General features: G+C 40.8%; 1 protein-coding gene across 2 annotated transcripts in view; it reads right to left on the reverse strand.

Annotated features, from left to right (window-relative positions):
* The window catches only part of taok2b (TAO kinase 2b), a 28,729-nt gene extending 13,674 nt beyond the window's left edge, over positions 1-15,055 (reverse strand). Inside the window, exons 1-14 of one of the 2 annotated variants that reach the window (XM_084937782.1) lie at positions 14,475-15,051; positions 9,790-9,930; positions 8,211-8,282; positions 8,022-8,123; positions 5,755-5,800; positions 5,558-5,654; positions 5,203-5,316; positions 3,989-4,080; positions 3,760-3,853; positions 3,169-3,250; positions 2,615-2,782; positions 1,388-1,594; positions 628-836; positions 280-457 (exon numbers count right to left, since the gene is read on the reverse strand). In XM_084937782.1, the coding sequence (XP_084793908.1) occupies positions 280-457; positions 628-836; positions 1,388-1,594; positions 2,615-2,782; positions 3,169-3,250; positions 3,760-3,853; positions 3,989-4,080; positions 5,203-5,316; positions 5,558-5,654; positions 5,755-5,800; positions 8,022-8,123; positions 8,211-8,282; positions 9,790-9,921 (1,593 nt within the window). In that variant the 5' untranslated portion in view covers positions 9,922-9,930; positions 14,475-15,051. Of the gene's footprint in view, positions 1-279; positions 458-627; positions 837-1,387; positions 1,595-2,614; positions 2,783-3,168; positions 3,251-3,759; positions 3,854-3,988; positions 4,081-5,202; positions 5,317-5,557; positions 5,655-5,754; positions 5,801-8,021; positions 8,124-8,210; positions 8,283-9,789; positions 9,931-14,474 lie in introns of both variants that reach the window. The other variant, XM_084937781.1, reaches the window with a different exon arrangement.
* Between the last annotated feature and the right edge of the window lie 3,506 nt (positions 15,056-18,561).

The following is an 18,561-nucleotide window of genomic DNA, read 5'->3' on the forward strand; positions in this document are numbered from 1 at the left end:
GGAGGATAAAAGCCCAAAAACATTCACAATTAGTGAGATTGAGTCTTATCAGTGCTCTTACTGAGACAACTCTCTGTATGCTGGTGAGAGAATGAAGACTTCTCAGTGGCTGCTACACTTTGGAAAGATCATCAACTTCATATGAAGCAGGCATGTGTACACTGAGCAATGTGAAAGTATTGACTAATATTAGCAAGACTAACAACATAGTGAGTATCAGAACCACACATTCATCACATATATTTGAATTTATTATATTTCTCTGTGATCCTCGCTCACCTCTTTCTCCAGGATACCCTGGTGCTTCTTGGTGAGTTTTTCTCCTTCCACTGAGAAGCTGTTCCTCAAATTCTCCAGCTCTTTGTCCAATCTCAGCTGATGTTCGTCCATCTCGGCCTTCAGCTTGTTCTCCAGGCCCATCAGCTGCTTCTGGTGCTGACGCCGCATTCGCTTATACCTGTGAGGAGAAACACGGTTACCTAATGGATAATAATCAGCAAGCATTACTTAACTAAGCATTTGAAGCCCTTTGTTTTCTTTTATTTGTATAAAGTTCAAAAACATGTGCAAATACACTCGTTTTGATTGTCCCGTAACACCATCAACAATTCACGACTGTGACCTCACCCGGACATCTGCTCTCTCAGTGCAGAGCCCTGCTCGTGTTCCTGGATCTGACGGGTGACCAGTGAGGCGGTCCTGATGGTGGCAAAATGGTCTCGGCCTCGTCGACGTCTGCCCCCTCCCCCTCCCCCTCCACCACCACCAGCAGATGCAGTTTCTCGCTGAGAATCAACCTCTGGCTGATAGGGATCGTCATAGATGTTGTCATGGCTCTACAAGGTGGAGAAAATTAGAGCGATTAAAGGTGGCTACAAATGCAAAGTTTTATCTCAACTCAATGTCATCCTACCGCTTCAAATAAATGAAATTATTGCTAATGCAAAAGCTCCCAGGAGGCTGCTCGCTTAGCAACTCTGCTACCAGGCATTTGTTTTGTAGGTGCCACATTGCCAATCTGCTGTGCATCTGGTTCTGCTTTTGCCTTCCTTTTCCTGTAGGTGGCACCAGATTGCACTTATAAAACTGGTCAGGGGGAAACAACAGAACAGCTTCTCCTTTGGCTCATCCAAACTACAATAAAAAGGTAAAATAGCCCAACTATAAGTATCACTCGATGCTTTTAGCCCGAAAGTTACACGTCTCTCAGCAGATACACACCAGACTCACACTTAACACTGCAAGCCTGAGTTTGGGGGGCCCCAAACCCAAACAAGCCCCAAGTACCCTTCAGCATATGGGTCACCTGCTTATCCAGGTGAGTGATTGAGGGGTTAGACTGTTAAACAACACATCCACCCACAGACGTGTTAACACGTGGACTGACCAGCGGCTTGTGCAGGACGGAGCTATTGGAGGTGACGGTGTGCTCTCCCTCCTGCATCATGGCCATCTCCCCACTGTCATCGGAGCCGTCTGCCAGACTGTTGACCGAGCTACTCTGGGAGCTGGCGCTGATGGACATGGATGGCAGAGAGTGGGAGCTCTCCATGCTGTTGACTGTGCCGGTGCGCAGCATGTACTGCTCCACATCCTGGAGGGGAAAAAATAAAGCAAGTTTTTGCTAAAATAATGACAAACCTCTAAAAAAAAAAAAAAAAAAAAAAAAAAAGAACAAATAGAGTCTGTGATTGAGGGTTATTTTCTCAGTGGGACTGTATTAAAGAAAAAAAATGATACTGAGCAAACATATTTAAACATCCCAAAAAGATGCAGGTCTGATAGATTGAACCACAGTCGCTATTCTTTCATTTACTTTTGTTTAAACGGCCATCAAAGAATTAAATAGATAAAAAAGTCTTTGTATGAGGACAAAAGGGTCTTATTTACCTTACGTCTTTATTCTTATAGTGCCTTTATTTACCTCAACTGCAGACAAGAATAGGCCTTTAAAGCAGGTTTTCAGTAGAAGCAGACACATTCATGCGCTTTGTGTTCATGAGTACAATTGTTCATGTTTCAAGACTCTTATTTGCTCTGTCAACATTACTGCGTTATGCTGGGCCAATCCTGTTTCTATGAGATTATATTTAAAAAATAAATAAATAAATAAAACCGCAAAATATCATCACCATTTCCCCTATTTTCTCATTTGTGGATTAAATAATTACCATCGGACTCTGGCTTTATTTACAATTGCAATGCAATATAAACAGCAGCAGTTTATATGAAGCAAATCCAAAACAAAACATCGTCACATGTCCCTTGACAGAAGCGCTTTCTTTCTTAATTTTACAAAAACAAAAAAATCAGGAGAGGAACTCAAATATTTAAAGCGAGCTTAAATTAAGAGATGACCCCAAAGAGTGCTGCTTGGTATTTGTTAATTGTACTTTCATGTTTCAGCTTTCTTAGTCCCCTTTCACATATGAAGCAGCTGTTCTCATGTTATGTGCCTGTCTGATGTCATTAGCCATTTCTGGGCCCAAACTCTTTTTGTGGTTTCGCTAATAAGAAAAGAAAACTGTCCACTGATCAATATTAGAGGCTTGTTTAAATTAAATTAAATAGGATAAAAGCATTACAGGGTTGATACGTCATCACCCTTTCTTACCTCTTCCTCATCGCCTCCTTCAGGTGCGGGACCATTGTGCGCCTCATGAAAGAGGATTTTCTTCATCTTCCGGTACTGAAGGTTGTCCAGCTCACGAACAGCATCCTTGGTCCGTGCAATCAGGTCCATCACAACCGTCATGGGACGCTCTCTGCATAGGAAATGGTGCTGGGTGGATGGAGGGTTGAAAGAAGGGGTGAGATGGACAGTGACAGGATGAAATACCTCAGTCTGACAGTTAAAAATACATAGACATGCCCATCACTGCTGACACAAAATTATACATCCAAGTAAAATAAAATCAGTGTTTTTCATTTAAAAAACAAACAAACAAAAAAACACAACAACAACAGAAAAAACCTCCTTGGTGATTATTTGCTTGCACACTGAACCTTCACTCAGTGTTTTCCTTCAAGCCTAAAAATCTGTTTTGAATTAAAGCACAAATTTCATTATTTGTCCAAAAACAACAAGCTGAAAAGAAACTGCTAGAAATAGAAAATATATTTCATTCTATTCTCTCAGTTAAAGATTAATCACACGGCTGTTTGTACCTTGAGCAGCACATCAGAGGTAGGTCTGTCCTGGGCGATCTTCTGCAAACAGGAGTCCACAAAATTGCGGAAATAATCCGACCTGAAAATTTCCAAAAGTCATGATTATACATATAATTTAAGCAATGCATACTGCATTATTACACATATAATAATCTTAATTATGTTATAGTCCGTTAAAGCAGCTTGAGAGATTTGTTAGCTCAATTAAAACTCTGAAAGCATTAAAAATGTCCTGATGTGGAGACAAACTGGTTAAAAAACAGCAGTAAGTGTCCCATGAGAAATACTGAAGGGTTTGTCCACAGTTACCTGAGATGATTCAAATAATGTAACAATTTAAAACACTGATCTATAAGAGCATGGCAGCAAACTCAAAGTGTGAGTTCATCCCCATGTTCAAAAAGCCTTAATAACAAGTCATTTTTATGAAACCTATTTTTTTGTGTACACACACACACACACACACACACACACACACACACACACACACACACACACACACACACACACACACACACACACACACACCCCTAATTGTGAAATAAATTACAGAAAGACACAGGTCTGTTGCAAAGCTTCGTCTCTCACCAGTGATTAGACTGCAACACAGGGCTCTCATTCTGGGCGATGTGGTATAAGGCACTCATAGCATTCATGTTGAACAGAGGAGGCTTCCTTTCCGCTGCAGAATCACAAAGCACGACATAGCGTGACAGAGAAGGAGAGGCAGACAAAGAACAAGGAAGGGAAAAAAACACTTTCAGCTTTGTGAACACAAAGAGAGACACTTGTGGAGCACTGTATGGTCATCTCTTACCCAGCTCTATGCAGGTGATGCCAAGTGACCACACATCCACCTTCCCGTCGTACTGACCCTCATCCATGGCTAAGATCACCTCAGGGGCCATCCTGGGTGGAGGAAACAACAACAACAACAACAACACATCAGCAGTAATTCAGCCATTTCCAGCCCTCTTCCTTTGATCCAGCACACAATGGCACCTGGTGGCTCACTGTTGTTTCCAGCATCTGCCCCACCTAAACAGGCAGCGTTAGCATAGCGTTTGTTGTTAGAGTAACAACAAACAATTCTGGGGTGAGGTGGGAGTAAACCACTTGGTGATTTAACCTCCTCAAATACACTTGAAAAGATTGGAAAGGAAAGATTCGGCGGCAGAATAACTTTTTTTTTTTTTTTTTTGTTAAATTAACAACTTAAAATTAAACACATGCTTATTCTACAGATCAAAGTTTTCCCCAGTGTGAACTGTACTCTGCCTGCTTTGAATGAATTTGAATGTGACATTTGGGTGGCCACGCCTTGCTTCACAAATGTGAGCATAAATGAAGCAGAGACAGCAGCGTTTAGTCGGCTATCTGAGGTTCAATGCAAATTAAAGCACGTTACCCGCATGATTAGAGACTACACTTTACCTAGACACCAGCAGTACGCTAGATATTAATGAATAATAAATTGTCGAGATCGGAGGAAATGTATCGGATTTTACAACTGCACAACTAAAAATCAACACGCGCAAGTTAATGACAACATTTAACACGTATATTTACATGTACGAAACATCTACAATGTGCAAACAAGCTTATTTAAGAGTGCTGCTGCTTCTCACTCGTCTTTACACCCAGTGGACAAAATAGACGCCACATAACAGCCATGCTAACAGTCTGAAAAGCTCATTTCGCCTGCACAGACATGACATCATCGTCTTAGGGATATCCTCTTTCTTTGACATCACACAAAGCTAGGAGTAGAAAAAAACAGAGTGAAATGGAGAGCTCAGAGCCTGAGATTACTTATACATACACTGACCTCAGTATTTGAACTTTAACATGAGCTTCTATGATTGTAACAGAACAGAAAGGCAAGGAAAATACGGCAAAACATCACAGGTATGTTTTAACCCCTTAACGCCTAGTGTATCATATTTGATACGCACGATTTTGGTTAGTTTTTGAGGCTTCTTTGAGAATCCACAATGAGTAGGCAAGTGAGACACTGGTTTGATGTTTTACCAGTAAGGTGTTCCCACGAAGGAGTTGGCTGGAGCGACAATAGAGGCCGAGCCAAAGTCTCCCAGTTTGACCTGACCTGGCTCTGTCAACAAGATGTTTCCGGCCTTCACATCCCTGAGAGAGAAACGATCAGACAGGAGAAAATGACGGGTCAGGAAAAACACGACGGAGACAAAACAGTTTGAGAGAAAATGCATTGTTGGAGGCTGGGGAGCAGCATGATGCACCATTGCATAAGCTTATCTCAGGCAGCACAGTTTGTGCTTTCTCCCCTCTATTTGTTTAGTCTCTTGTCAGAAGTGTGGGGGAGGAGAGCAGAATAGATCCAGATAAGTGAGAAATGAATAGGGGTTACCTGTGAATCATGTTGTGAGAGTGAAGATACACCAATCCCTGCAATGCACCATGGGTTATGGCAGCTATCTCCACTTCCTGCAGCGGTTTCTTGTGGACTGAGTGAAGAGAGAGATTTGGGAATATCAGGCAGTTTATGTGAACGTAAACTCAAACGGGTAAAACATGGTTTTGTCATTACTAATTTGTCTTACTTACCTTCTAAAAGGTCAGAAGCTGAACCCAAGCAGTACTCCATCACCAGCTAGAAGAGAGACGGGGAGTGTTAAACCAAGAATACACTTGGTGTTAAAAACTTTGTCACACTTGACCTAGGCGGAAAGAGCTTTTTTTGTACCAGAGACTTCGACCCATTTATCAAAGTTTTAACACTGCTGTCAAACTAAGGTGGAGTCCGGGAAAGTGTTCTCATGTCCACCTCACAATGGAGCTCTGAGAGCCAAAGTATGCATGAGATGTAAAAGCTCACCATCCCACATAATGTAACATTATTTCGGTGTCTATAGATAACAGCACACCTTCAAAGTGAAACATTTTAAGCCTTTTTTGTTTTAATTTTGATGATCGTGACTTATACCTTGTGAAAAATCAGACATACAGAATATTTTTATACGTGGTTGGAGCTCCGTTACCATGAATCACTGCATTAATGCAGCATGGTGTACAGGAAGCCCAGGCTGCTCCGATAGCTGCTTTCATCCTGTCTGTATTTTTGGGTCCTGTGTTTCTCATCTTCATTTTGACAATAACAACACAGACACTCTGGGGTTCAGGTCAGATGAGCTGGCTGGTCAATGAGGCACAGCAATACTGTGGCCAGCAAACCATTTGCTAGTAGTTTTCGTACTGCGAGCAGGGGCTGCTGGAAAAGGAAATCACCATCTCTCTCCATAAAGTTTGTCAGCAGATTAAAGCACAAAGTGCTCTAAATCTCCAGCTGGGTGGCTTTGTTGACTGTAGACTTGATAACACAGTGGATCAACTGACACCAACATGAGGAGATGACATGGCACTGCAGAAACTTCACACTGGACTTCAAGCATCTTGGATTTCGTGCCTCTCTACTCTTCCTCTAGTCTTTAGGACCTTAAATTTTACTTTTATGTGGAAAGAGAAACACTGAGCAGCTGTCCAGTTCTTTTTGATGTCGTCTCCGGTTCAGGAGTGACTCGATATTAGGAATGCTGAAGTTGTAGCTGCTTTCCTGGAGACGTACTGACACCAGCCTCAGTCCACTCTTTGTAAAGTCGCCCAAGTTCTTCAATTGATTTTCTTGACAATACCATCGAGGCTGCAGCCATCACTGTTGTTTGTGCAAAATTCCATTAATATGCTGTGATCGAGCACTCTGCGAACAGCCAGACTTTCAGCAACAACATCCTGTGGCTTCCCCTCCTTGTGGAGTGTATCAGAGATCATCTGGAGAACAGTCCAGTCGTCTCTATAACTGTGGTTACATGTACTCAACTATATAGAGAGACGCACTCAATTGCCACTCTTCAAACACTAATATACTAAAATATTGTAGTTTTATTACAAGGGCTGCTCATTTCCATGCACTACAAGGCATACTCACACAAAAAAGGCTTTTAATACTTTAATTTTTGGATGAATATGTAAAAAAAACAAAAAAAACAACAACAACAAAACTTTCACTTCATTCTAATTTTCTGAAATGCCCTAATATGTTTTGTTAAAAAACACAAAACACACCAGTTAATTACAATGATGTCATTTTTAGAGCTTTTTTGTTTTTTGCCTCATCAACTTTCTCCGGGGACTGAGAGCCTTTTGAGGATATCTGGAACGAAAAACTGCATTTTGGCTGCAGAAACCAGAGACTATATTTAATTCCTGCAGTCACGGTGAAACAAACAGATTCTGTGGCAACTGCAACTTGCCTCAAGCTGCACAGAAAAAAGGAGGAAGTACCAGAAACCGGTTTCAATATTAGAACAAATGGTCAACGTTTCATGTTTTTATTCACACTGAAACAAAAGGCAGGGTTTGCTGTTCTCTTCCTGACCGAGAGAGAGAGAGAGAGAGAAAGACGGAGCTAAGGGGGGAGAGTAAGTCGAGGGGTGAGAGAACCAAATTTGATGGTTGTTATGATCTCAAGTTGAAATAAAAATAAAACAGTAAACTGAGTATTTATTTATCAATCACAGCACTGCTTTTACTCATCTTTGACATTTTTCAAATATAGTGAAAATGAACACAGGAATACTGCAGAGGGGACAAAGTTCTGGGTGTATTTTTACAGGCCATTGGTGGCCCAAATATGTGCATAAAAAAAGAAATGTGTGGATGCTGAAATATCCCCAACTATATTCTTTGTTTTATTTTTTGAATGTGTGGTACTGGGAATGTTAACATCTTTAACAACCTCCTAAGCAAGTCACTTTTAAAATCATTCATTTGATTAACACAACACTGATGAGTGCACAGCTTTTGCACACACTCACCCAGGCTGTGTGCTCTCTCAGGTAGCAGCCACGGTACTCCACAGTGTTGGGGTGGCGCAGTTTCTGGAGGAACTTCACTTCCTTGATGATATCCTGCCATTTCTAGGATACGAGCAGAGCCTTCATCACTCTATCCTTATGATATTACATCTGCAGCAGATCAGCCATTAGAGAGTCACCAGGTCTTACCTCATTGGACTGTTTGCCACTATAGGACATCTTCTTGATGGCCACCACCTCATTTGTGCGGATGTCGTGGGCCTAGTGGGGAAAATTTAAGGACAACATGCAGTAAATTTTTTGAAGCTTTGGATGCTGCTCGAACCATCTTTGTCACTATTTCTTTAAATAGCACAGACGCCCTCGCCTTGTTTTCTTTCCCCTCCACACAAAGTTAATTGCAAGCAAAACTCAAACGCTTAAACCTGGCTGAGAGCATCAGTGCAGCATTTATTCCACAAAGCACTTGAGACACATCCATCAATGCTCCTCACATTAAATACAACAAAGAAATGGCCATTACATAAAACGAGCATTTCTGCAGAGCTTCCTTCCCTCTTCTCCTCTGCCCTCCTATCATCCCTTCATCCATGACTGGCTGCTTTTCACCCTTCATTAAACAGGGACTTTTATCCTGCTCTGAAAAGTTGTTCTCCTTCCCTGACTCGCACTGTGTTTTTACTTTTTCCTTCTCTGACCCGCCACCTTTCATCTTCAGTCGACAGGTTTATCCAGCTTGCGCTCTTAATGGAAGTACCACCATCTGTCAGCTATTCTTCTTTGCTGCGCTTAGCTTTTCTTAGCATCAATCACTCCGACTTCAGCAAGATTTATAGCAGTAATTACATTTGAACCAAGTGAAATCCACCCAAAAACAATGCAAAAATCAAAGTATGAAAGAATTTTTTAATTACGCTATGAAAATTTTGCCTGTCAAGGTTTTTGTTGTTTAAAATGCGCCTATGCACATAATCACGACTGGCCTGCATGTAGTTTAGGTAATGAGTCATGTTACCTTACTTAGTAAGATCTGTTATTTATAGTAACTTCCTATGAGGGAAGTAATAACCTCTCAGGTGGGCGCTGAAATGGTTTATATGCAGGAAGAACTGAGCCTACACTGTTGTCTATGGTGCCAAAACACTGATCAACTTACATAAGAAGAAAAACAAAGCCAGAGAAATAATTAGACATTAATAAGACAATAATATATATACAAAGGTAATGATTTTCATTTCACCTGCATTCTCATGCTTACATTATATAAATTCAGTGAAGAACAGCTGTATACAACATTATGAACACCATGCTAACTACTCAGAGACTGCAGTCTTAAATTTATAACAAGCAGAGCACTTTTTAAAGTTTGCCAGATGACTGAGTCAGTGTGTGACTGAAAACTAAAATATCATCCAAACTCCAGAATTCAAGAACCGATTTTCAGCGTACTCAGTCAGCGTTATTTGTCCGTAGCCTGTCCCCATGTTTATATGCCTTCAGGTAAGCTGCATGTTAAAACCACATACCTGAACATTTTCCTACTACTGAATTCAAACGAACATAACTACACACCTACAACTCTATTGCAGAGCTGACAAAGATCAAACACACAATTCAAACCGATAAATGAACACAAGTATCTGAAATCATATTAAGTAACAGGCCTTCACATTTAAGCCTGCACTCAGGGGAAAGCACACTTAAGGGCTCTTGTGTGCACTCTATCACATTTCTATTAAAGAGCCAAACCCTAAGAAAACTAACTTACAAAGTACACTGCTCCGAAGCTCCCATGGCCGATCTCCCTCAGGTCCGTGAAGAACTTCTCGGGATCCTCCCTCGAGAAGAGCTCAGCCACCTCCGGGTCCTTCAGGCTCCCGGCCCGCACACTCGACGGCATGGCCAGCGCCTGGTGAGCGTGGAAGAGACACACTGGGTGAGCATCTGTTATTTGGAAAGGATACCAACATTTGTGCTGAAAGCACGAGTTGCCTCGGAAACACGGTCTAGTCTGTCACATGTAGTCGACACACTTAGATCTCTGTGGTGGAAATTGTTGACACTGATGTCACTCATGCCATTTAAAAAATATATTGTTCTCAACCAAAGATGAAAGAGGAAAGGAGTACAAAGCACAAATCTGGGCTTACACCCATGTTATTTCTTTTCTTTCTTTCTTTTTAAGGAAATACACAGAGTTTCTCTTACATATCATCTACAATTTTATATCAGTCTTATTAAATATGTTTTTTAAACCCTATTCATGCTTTTTCTTCTTCTCCTACACAGATACTGTCATGTATTGCAGAAGACTGTCTTGCAATGTACGTATGAGGCTTGCAGAATTGCAGCACTATATCAAAGGATGGTCCTGGCAACAATACTGATCAATTTCTTGAAGACCTGGAACATCTTTTTAATGTTTCTAAAATGTGTGGCACGCTGCACTGAGCAGAACACTGCACACAGACTGCTGCGTGTGGCTAACATAAGCAGTGTTAGCTTTCTCTCCTCGTGGGGTAACGTCCACACACTTGAACAGAATGTGCTTTTGCATTGCTACAGCAGAGCTCTTAAATACCAGTTTACTGTGACATAACCTACATACATCCTTTTTCTCGCGATCACAATACTGCAGAACTGCACCAGCTAGGCAGGGCTGCCATCCACACGTCTTGTTCACAACTTCCCATCACACAGAGAGGAGTCAAGCCGTCTGCCAGAGCTGCAGTCCTGGCTACTAATGGGTGGCTGTGTAACATCTTAGATGCAACAGTTAACTAGCATTAAATTATACATTGTAAAATACTAGTTTTTCAGTTGCAGGCCAGCGAGAACAGCAATATTCAATTGCAATGCATCATCATGCAATCATAGCCTCCTGAGACCCGGCCTATTTGTTAATGTCCTCTGTAGTGGACACACAAATTAAAAAAAAACCAAAAAAAAAAACCCCCAAACATCAACTGAAAGATATTTTTCACTTCACATGAGGATGCGCCAACTTTCCCACCAATGTGACCAACACACTGCTCTGCAGATCCATCCATTATTTGCTGTTCTGCTTCTTAGGAGCAACCCACTTTGGTTTATACTTATAAAGTAGAATAGAAACCCTCATATACTGATTAACCAATGCTGATCCTATAACATATTCACGTGAAGGCCCCATCCTGTAACCACCAGGACTCAAAGGATCTGCTGCCACACCAAAGAGGCCCCCTTGATCATGTCATGACAGGTGGGATCTTTTATTTCTTGGTGGCACAAAAGTGACTTTTATGGTTTTAATCTTGTGGCTCATCAATGTGCATATATGTGAAAAGAGCTCATAGGACTCCATGGTGTAATCAGCAGCCACCGATTAAATGCACTCTAAAAAAGCAGAAGTTTTGACAGTTTGCTGGTCTGGAGCATTCAGATGTGTGTTAACACAATGCCACAATCTTCCCAGCAGGGAATGTCCCAACAAATTCAAGATCAGACCATTAAATGCTCAGAAGAACAAAAACAAGAACTCTACAGGCCCCAGTTAGCATTTTAAATGTTAAAGTTCATGACAGCACATTGGCTTGTTTGGAAGAGTTGGCAGGAGAAAGCTTCCTTTCTCTAAAAAGAAGCTCATAGCTTAGGTTTTCAAAGCAGCATGTGAACAAACCACAAGACTTCTGGAACAATGTGCTTTAGACAGACGGGACCAAAGTGGAGATGTTTTGCGGCGTGAGGAGAAAACCAGGCGGCATATCAGCACTAACACCTCATATCGACGATAAAGCGCGGTTGAGGAGGTGTGATGATATGGGCTTGTTTTGCACAGGATCTGGGCACACTGCAGTCAATGAGTCAACCATGCACTCCTCAGTATACCAAAGTATTCTAGAGTCAAATGTGAGACCATCTGTCTGACCGCTAAAGCTTGGCTGACATCAAGTCATGCAACAAGACAGTGATCCCAAGCACAGCAGCAATGTGTGGGCAAGAATTTCTCCACAATCATGTGAGAGACTGATAAAAGTCATACATAAAACCATTACTTCAAGTTATTGCTGCCAAAGGTGGCTCTACAGGCTACTGAATCTTTGTCTGTCTCTATATTTAGGGTGAACATGGCTGGCCACACTTACCGCTGTACGATTTTTTTTTTTTTTTGTTTAACACTGAAATTTGTGACTCCATAATGAAGTGTTTTATACATCTGCCTAACAAGCAAAAGATCTCTGGTTCGATCCCAGGAAGAGAGAGAAATCAAACAAGTGGAGGTAGCCACTGTGGCGGCCGCCTTGTGAATAAGGGAAAAGCTGAAAGCAGCTTTCTATTTAACGCTGCAATAAGATATACGTTTTTTAATTGCTATATTTTCACCAAACACAGAATATACGGCTTTAGCTTCAGTACAGGGAAACAAACACCACTTTTGAAGCACATAATCCATTTTAAAGATCCAAAATGATCTTAAAATGGTAGATGCAACATCTTTTTCCTCGAGCTATTCTTTCTTTAATGGCTTCTTTAATCTCCCTGACACATGAAACTATGATATAAAAAAAAAAAAAAAAAAAAAAAAAATCTAGACTGTTTCATATCATTTTCTTTCTCAATGCTGAACAAAACACTGCTCTCATACAATGATGTTGTCATTGGTCCTTCAGCAGCCCGCGCACAAAACCACACAGCAACTGCGACAAGATAAAAGGTGTGCTTCTGTTAAAACTGGAGAACAAAACACAGACGGGTGAGGTTGAACAACCAGGTGGGCTGGATTGCTTTTCTTTTCCTATCAAAATGTTAAGATAGTGACTCACACTTGGTTTGATTTGCATTTGTACACACTTGCACAGTATTCTGATAGGCCTTATAGAAATACATGAATTAAAGTTCATATGATTATAAGGAGAAGCAGGCATCAAACTGACTGTAGTGCATTGCAGAGCATCAGTGAGACTGGATTTCTGAGGCCGATACCAACAGCCAAGAACTTCAAAAGACCAACTGCAATATATTGACAGGATCTCTTTCCCCCCCTAAGCCGTTTCTTTCTTTCTTCTTAATGAACTGTGACCAACAAGCAAATTGAGGACTACATTTTGTAGCATTAACTTGGCCCTGTCTGACTTTCCATACAGCTTTTGAAATGTTGAAAACCACCAGACAACATCAGGCCAAATTCCACATAAAAACTACCAACCAGTTTAGCAGCCCCATGCTTTGCTTCCTGTGTGGGAACAACATGACAAGATTTACCAGTTTTAAGTGAAACAACATGTAACCACTATGCTTTGGAGAGCTATCATGAGCAAACACAATGATATGGCTAAATGGGTGCGGAAGACCACGTTTAAATATGCGGGCGATTACTCGCCAGCTTTTAGTATGTCCTGAGAGAGCTGATATTAGACTATAAACCTTGAAATAACAAAGATGAAACGTGATGTCTGTCTCTGAATTCTAGCAAGAACCATCAGATGTTTTCTGAAGGTCAAAATCAACGCATTCTTATATGTGAACCAATTCCGCCCCCTCCCCCCAAGTGTGGTTATGGAAAAGATATTTTTTGGAAATGCTGAATAAATATAGCTGTTATATCTTTACCAAAGGAAAAAGATTGGAAAAGCCAACTGATGATACACTCACATGCACAGTACAATGGTGAATGTTTTTGTGTAGCTGCAGTGCAGATAACAACTTCTCCCTGTGTGATGCACAGTGTGTCAAAGTTAGCAGCCTGGAACAAGTTAGGTCATCATGAGTCATTAAGATTTTATCAAGGGTTAACCCCTTGATAAATGGGCAATGGCAGCTTTTGCAATTTTTTTAAGTTCACAGTCACCAATCAAGCTAAAGTTTTTCCCAAACCCTTGAACATGAAAATACCAAGACTCATTTGGCCATTTTGATTCTGACAAACGGGAAGCATTAGGTTCCCTTTAAAAATGGGAAGTTCTCTGACGACTGTAACTAAGGCAAAAGGAAGCTTGTAATCATTTTAACTAAACCATCCATGTCTCGTTAACACCACACAACGTCTGCCACAATTACATGGTTTCACCAATGATTCTCTCTTTAACATACATGCATTTTACAACATCAGAGAAGCACAGACCTATTGTGCAAAACATGTCTACTGTGTTTGACTGGTCAGGCACATAAGCAATTATCCATATATGTGCTTGCCATCAGCATCAGCTGAGCGAGCTAGACGGCTTTTTGCACTCGGCTGCTCAATTAGGCTACCCACGCTGCTGCTCTCTATAGAAATCCACATGTATTCAACAGCAGCTTGACAACAACTCAAGAATGTTCAAGGTGCAGGCCAACAACAAGCTTCCACGTCAATGTCAAACTCCCCAAGATCTGAAAATCAGGCAGCTAATCATGCTAGCCGGTGTCTCCCCTGCAAACGGGGTGGGATGCGCTCACAGCCCCGCATGTTGAATGATTTATAGCACGTCTTACCGTGGCTTTTGGGATCCACTGTAGCTAGCTCTGAAGCTAGCTAACCGGCCTGCCTGGAAAATAGTGGTCTTCACTCCTCTTTCCTCGGTGCTGGTGTCTATTCAACACCAATAAACCACATTCTGCCTGTCGATGCTTTTACTTAAACCCCTCTCCATCCTGATGCCCCCAGTCAATTGGACAGCTAGCAGGCGTGTGCGACTTGACATGAGTCAAGTGGCAGTCAGTTTAAGTGACAGCTAGCTAGACCGACGCCTGCCAGCTAACCTAGCAGCAGCAGCAGCGTCGTCGTCCAGAGAAAATCAGCGGCTAGCTCTGGCTGCTGTTAGCACCAGCGCTAACTAAATAACGCAACGCCAGGAGCTGTCGGGGACGCTTTCAGTGGGAGGCTGGTGCATTCAAATGGACAGCTCCGCTCCGCTCAGCACTGTGCACTGTCATTGCGATAATGCTGTCGGCGGATTTCATCAACAGTTCGTGTTATCCCCATTTTGCTCGACTCTCATCCGTTTTTGTTCAGGACTTCATGATGGCGGAGCGGGGCGGGAGCCGAGCGGAAAACGGAAGTTGCTCTTCTTCGACGCCTTTCAAACGAACACGTGAGGTGTAAATAGTATCCTCACGTGGCCGAGGAGGTTCGCAAAAACATAACTGAACTGGTAAGAGCAGCTTCGCATTATTTATCAGGGTTCGTATAGTTAACTAATGTGGAAGCGTATTTCAGTCAAAATAAATAAAACAACAACAAAACAAAACAAAACTATGACCATAATTTAAATATTTAGGACAGGTATCTCAAAATTTCAGATTAGGAATCTCTGAATTAGACAGATAGAAAGGGACTTTATTAATCTACACTGGGGTAATTCACTTGCTACGGCCGCAAAACGGTGAGAATTGGGGATATATTAGAAAACAATGAAAAAAATAAGGCGCAAAAATGCTAAAACCGCTAAAAACGCAGAAGTAAATAAAAGACAATAAAATAAAGCAAAAATAAAATATAGGCTAATATATACACTAAAAGACATGTCACAGTAATTATATGTACATAAAGTGCAGTGTGAGTGATTTCTCAGGTATTTATGTGCATATTGAACAGTCGGATTGCTTCCAGGACGAAGGACCTGTGTTGGTACTTGGTCCTACACAGTGGCTGTAACCGTCTACTGCTGAAGGAGCCACTCATGACCTCCACATGCTCATACAGGGGTGAGATGTCTTGTTCGTAATGGACATTAGTTTCGGCTAACATCCTCCTCTACTGATTCTAGAGGACTAAATGATTCCACAAAGCATCAAGTGGTATAAAAATCTCTTAGTAATGTCCCACAACAAAAAAACAAAAACAAGACTAAATAAAATCAAGTTATATCTTTAAGACTGGAAGTAAAATTGCTTCAAAGTACTGTTTGCATTGTAGTAACTATTCTGAACTCCATCCATCCATCCATCTATCTCCTTTCACTTACTTTAAATCAGGATCACAGGATCGCAGGGGCTCTGGGGCCTATCCCATTGATAATAGACTCTCAACATTCATTTTATGCAATTTAACTGTGAGAGTTTGGTAAGTTTTCCCTTCTTAAACTACTTGGACTTTTTCAGTAGTTTCAGTAGTAATTTCAGTTGTTTTAATGCTAATCTTTCTGCAGTCATCCTGTAAACAGCACGTGCACCATATGGGATACAAAACAAACGAATGAATGAATGAAATCTTTATTAATCAGACAGACACTGTAGAAATCTAAAGATAAAAGTTCATATTATATGTAGGGTTTCTTCTGCTAAACCAATCTGAAATGAGACTAATTTGCAGAACAGAGTATGCCGTTTGAGGCAATGTGTCTCCAGAGTTTGGTTTTTAGATCTAAACCAAATAAAAACCTACGTAAGACCAATTTTGTAAAGTTGCTCTTACAAATATAGATAAAATGTTTTAATATTGGCATGTATTAATGATTTGTAATAACACAAATAATCATCTGCGTCCAGAAAATGTTATTTCTGAAAAAATGCATTGCAAAATCACATAAAAGTCCACTGTTGCTATAAATCAACCATCAACTCATGCTGACTGATTGTCAGCATTGCCTAAAACAGACACAGCAAGTACGAGAAAACACCTTTGGTGCACGTATTTTTATATTGGCCTACATTATGTCCTTAAACATCTGCAGGGCAGCCTCATAAATAGATTACACAGTGGATTGTGTGTCCTGTTCGACGTGCTCCTTTGTGAAGGTGAGAAAAAATAAATAAATAAATGAGAGGATTTGATTCAGATAACAATAATTAAGCTCTCTTAATAATTACATCATACATAGTGATGTAAGTATTTAAAGCTTAGCTCAGTGCATATTAATAAAGTTGTTTATTCTTTCCTTATCATAGTGGCCAGCATTTGGGATGACAGATTATTATGCAATCTTTATGGAGAAATTTCCGATGCTATAGCGTGATGAGATTGCGGGATTTTTCCAAAACTACTATATAATCCTTACTGAGAATTAAAAATGCTATATAGTGATGCTGTTGCATAACCTAACAGAAGGACAGACATGTCTAGCAGTGACCTACCAGCATCAGTTCAGCCATTATTTAAAATCAAGACCAGTACATGGGCTACAATGTTTCAGGTATTTGTTACCAGTGTGTAGGGGTAGAGCTTATTCAGCGACTATTAAATGGGATTTTTTTTTCCCCCAAATCCCTTTTCACTTAAATGGATTTTGTTGTTTTCCTTCATTCAACCTGATTTGATTTCAGATGATGTCTGCACGCAGCGACGCGTCATCGCAATCACACATATGGCTTGTTTGGCACGGCATTTGCTGTCTTAATCCACTCAGTATAATCTGTGTTGTGCATTTTCAGATGATACACTCTCACACACACACACACACACACACACACACACACACACACACACACACACACACACACACACACACACCCAAACCACACAAAAGAAATATTTTCCCCTCAACCTTTATGTATGTTGTGATTCTCAGAGGCTGGTCAGGCTGTAACACCAACAAAGAACTTTCTTATGAAAGGGTAACACAGCTGAGGGAGTCACACTTGTAGGATTCATGATTTTGTTTTTGCTGTTTTTACAGCCTTTAGGCATCGTAAACCTGCTCTGGTTTTTATGTTATCCTGTGTTGAGCACATTGAGTTTCATGTAATGAAATGTACTATACAAATAAAATTGCCATTGCTATTACAAACGTGGCATTGATCTTGGTCTACTTATTAATCAAATAACATATTTTTCATCAGCCTACAGCTGATGTGAAGTTTCCCCCCCCCTCCTATAGTTTTTTCTAAATCAGGCTCTTTTCACCCATATACCTCCTGCCCTCCCCTCCACAGACATCTTTCAGCAGCCGTGGATGTGATCTTGCATAACCCCTCAGCTGGCCCACCACTGCAACGACAGAGGAGAGGGTAAAAAAAGGATGATAAATCATTATTGGTTCCTGTTGCATTGCCCAGCAGATTATGCTTCTTATGCAAACAGATTCCTGGTAAATTTACATAACAGGAAGGCATGCAAAGAGAAAATGGTCAGGAGAAGAGGACACGCATGCCACCGAGACCGTTTAGTGTTTCAGCTCATCTAAAAATATCAGACTAAACATTTACATGGTTTTTGTGGAACACTCCCCCCCCCAAGCTGTTTAGATAAAGAGCTTCAGCAAACAAACTATCCAGCCATATTTGTCACTTATGGTGACATTTTAACCGTTAAAGCTAGTGTATCATGTTTGATACACAAGGTTTTGTGGGTTCTTGAGACTTCTATATAATCAGTGTGATTTTTCTTCCCCGGAAGAACCAAAATAAATTGGAAAAAACATACCTGATGTACATTATACAAATTACTCATATGTGGAATTTAATATTCTATTTAAAAAAAAGAAGAACAAGAAGCAAAATTCTCCCCACACGAAACCTGAAGATGTCGTGAACACTGTTAAATCACAATTAAAGTCATTTATGGGACATGTGAAGCAGGTTCAACACAGAGGAAAATGCTCTGAGCAGCAGCAGTAACTCTGGCAGCTTATTACTCAGCTTT

The sequence above is a fragment of the Perissodus microlepis genome, chromosome 8 (genome assembly GCF_051167445.1).
Source record: "Perissodus microlepis isolate ML-2025 ecotype Zambia chromosome 8, ASM5116744v1, whole genome shotgun sequence".
Lineage (NCBI taxonomy): Eukaryota > Metazoa > Chordata > Actinopteri > Cichliformes > Cichlidae > Perissodus > Perissodus microlepis.